Source organism: Apaloderma vittatum, unplaced genomic scaffold (genome assembly GCF_000703405.1).
Source record: "Apaloderma vittatum isolate BGI_N311 unplaced genomic scaffold, ASM70340v1 scaffold5461, whole genome shotgun sequence".
Taxonomy (NCBI): domain Eukaryota; kingdom Metazoa; phylum Chordata; class Aves; order Trogoniformes; family Trogonidae; genus Apaloderma; species Apaloderma vittatum.
Genome location: NW_009697271.1, coordinates 6854 through 10033, shown reverse-complemented (window position 1 = coordinate 10033; position 3180 = coordinate 6854). Strand labels below are relative to the sequence as shown.

General features: G+C 45.8%; 1 protein-coding gene across 1 annotated transcript in view; it reads left to right on the top strand.

Moving 5' to 3' along the window:
* The window catches only part of LOC104280038 (unconventional myosin-Vb-like), a gene marked incomplete at both ends in the record, with an annotated part of 71241 nt that overhangs the window by 63053 nt on the left and 5008 nt on the right, over positions 1-3180 (top strand). Inside the window, 1 exon segment of the mRNA XM_009877566.1 lies at positions 1068-1145. Within this exon segment, the coding sequence (XP_009875868.1) occupies positions 1068-1145 (78 nt within the window).

Genomic DNA, 3180 nt, shown 5'->3' with positions numbered 1-3180 from the left:
AGATTCTTGCTGTTTATAACCTAAAAAAACTACCACCTATTAAAAGGAAAATTTTAACATTGAAAGAGATAAGACTTAGTATTAAAAGAGATTAGACTTTGCTGTGCATTTTTCTACCGAGATGGCTGCAGTGGAGATACGATCTCATACGGATGTAAGGAAACAAACATCCGAGGGATGTTTGGGCTGAAGGTTGCTCTGAGGGAAGGCTGATGTGTTTGACTTTGAGGAGACCTTCGGCTGAAGTCGAAGGCAGAGATTTTATTTCAGACCAGTGGAAGTTGCTGCAGAAGAAAAGAAAAAGAGAAACTTGTCTTAAAAATGTCTTAGATGTGCCAGAGCACAGAGTGAGCAGTGTGAGCTGTCCATCTGCAGTAAAACACGGGGTTGGGTTACGTTTGTGCGGTGGGATGGAAGTGCATGTGGGCTGTTCCAGCTCAAAAATAGTTTGGTTTTTGTTTGAGGGGGGAAGTAAAAAGGTTATTGGGAACTGCTGAGAATCCATGTACGCTCCTTCCCCCTCTGACTGACTTCTGCTCTCTCCCTCGTGGTCCTTGTTTATGGTTTTGAAGCATAAGGTTTCAGTGAGGATTTGAGCTGGCTGCTGGCATGGGCTTGGCAGCTTTTCCTTGCAATCGAGTGGGAAACATTTTAGCCACATAGAAGTGAAAACTCAGGCTGTGACCTCCAGGAGTTTGAGTAACATCTTAGGAATGACAATTACCTGCCACAAGGTTGGACTTGGATGGTCTGTGATCATCCCTTCCCACCTGAACGAGTTTGGGTTCCCGTGTCAGCTGCGGTGGGTTGGGGAGGAAAGGGCTCCACGAAGACGTGTGTCAGAGCTGGGGAGGGAGAAGCTCAGCCGGCCAGAGGTTATCGTAAGGGGCACAACTGGAGCACGATTCTCCTTCACCATGGTGGAAAAGGAAATACAATGTAATGGAAGCGTGCTTTAAAAAATTAAATAAAATTAATGAGGGTTCTGCACCTTTCCCCCTTCTATTGCAATTGACCTTTTGTCTTTCTCTGTCCTCTCGTTTCCTTTTTCTGTCCTTTATTTCTAGCAAGACTGAGGACTGGGGGTATCTCAATGAAGATGGCGAGCTCGGCTTGGCTTATCAAGGTTTAAAGCAAGTTGCCAGGTCAAACACTTTCTTGTTTCCGCACTGCTTTCTCTCCTCTCTCCCGCTTTTGCTTGCCCTTTTGTGTCTTTCTCTTCCTCTGTAGGACCTGCTGTCCTCTATGGGAGCAGCTGGAGGTGGGATATCCGAAGTGGAGGAATTGAGAACCTCCTTTAATTTTCAGCGGAGTTATTTTGATTCTAATTGGGCACTGCAGATGGTGGCTGTTGTCACTAGTGCCTGAGCTGTGATTGCGTAAGAATTACGTTACGTTAACGGGAAATTGTGCAATAAAGGCGCTGGGAAGCTGTGATTTCCGGGAAGCCTGCAAACCCCATTTTAGATGCTCTTTCCCCCAAATTGCACTAAGGTGTAGCACCTCCCTAAAGTGTTCTGTCCCCGTCCTTCACACGTCAGAAGCAGAGTCCCTGTGCTTGTGCTGTGATGGTGTCTGCTTTGCATGCTCCTGTCCATGCATGGCCTGTGGACGTGAGGAGGAAGGTGCGTGGTGGACACACAGTGCCGTCCTTCCGCTGCTCTCCCCACCTCCTGGTCTAGTGGGCAAATATCCCAGTGGGTCACGTCAGGGCTGTATCTGCAACCTCTGTATCTCCTGGGGATGATTTTCTTATGGTCTCTCATCTCCAAGCTAATGAATGTTTAGAAGCACAAAATGGAGATTAAAGCAAGGCAGAAGGACCTCCTGGATTCTTCTCCGGCTTCAACCTGGTGCTTGAAAGAGCTGATAATTAAATGTAAATCAGTCTGTGTTCTCCTGCAGGGTGGTTACAAGGCTCCAGTGTATGTAATTTTTATAGAAAAGTTAACAAAGTGCAGTGATTAAGGACACCACAGAGAGGAAAAGTGGAAATAAACTTGTGCAGTCAAATCTAGAGGGATCAGAGTAAAATGAGACGGTAACAGGAGAAATACCAGGGGTGATTCATTTGTTTTTCAAAGCAATGTAGGAACCCAAGTTTGTAGAAGGAGTGTTTTCTTCTGAGGGCGGCACATGGCTAATCTGAACTAACATGAAGAAGTAAAATGAAAATTAAGTACTTACTCCTTATTTCATGGTGGGCCTGTATTTTTCAAGCCTATTAAGACTATAACTCCCGACAACATGATTACGAGGCTGAGTGCATTGCTGCCCATGGTTCTGTAGCTGGAAAACATGCTTTTCTGTCTTTTGCTGGAAAATGGGGGTGGAGATTGGATTGTTTAGATCTTCTAAAAACAACAGCAAAAACCCACCAAACTCAAAATGTGCAGAATGATTAATGCTTTTCATCCAGACATCTTCCACAGAAATCATGTGTTCTTTTAGTCAAGCCTTAAAAAAAGACACAAAAAAAAAAAAAACCAAACCAAACCACCAAACCCCATGTTTAGTTGTTCTTACAGGGAAGTAGTTCACAGGCTTGAGTGTCCATGAATTTCCCTGTGAACCTGACAGAATTGTAGCTTTTTCCCCACTGGCACAGCTCTGTGTCTGTGCGTGTCCTGGGTAAACGCAAAGCTATAGATACGGGAGTCTTCCTCGCCTTTGAGGAATGCTGTTTGCATGAGTTGCCAGAGGAGCCGAAGCCCCTGAGGCAGGTGTGTGGGTGTCTGTAGGAGAGCACGTCTGTGAGGAAGGTCCTTCTTCCTCTCTGCCACCATCGCCCTGTCTGGCCTGGGGACTGATGCAGTTTCAGGCTTGGTGGCCTTTCCTCAAAAGTCCGCTTCCCTTCTGGAGTCACTTATTTTGGTCTTGAAAGAGCCAGTGGACTAACAAGGAGATTTCTGTTTAGCAAAGTGTAGGGGATACCCTTTTAAAAAAAAAAAATCATTTGTCACTTGTCATGTTTTTCAGCGCGGCTGTCATCACGGGCATGTACAGGACAGCAGTTAACATCCCGGTGATGAATCGTTGTCCTACTGGATTAACAAAGGCATTCTGGTTTAGCACATGGCTGGATAACGCACTAAATAAATGCGTTACTGACCCTTTAGCTCAGCATTTCTTCCACCCAGGGCTGTCCTTGCACACAGGGCTTAGGGCAGGGCTGGAAGG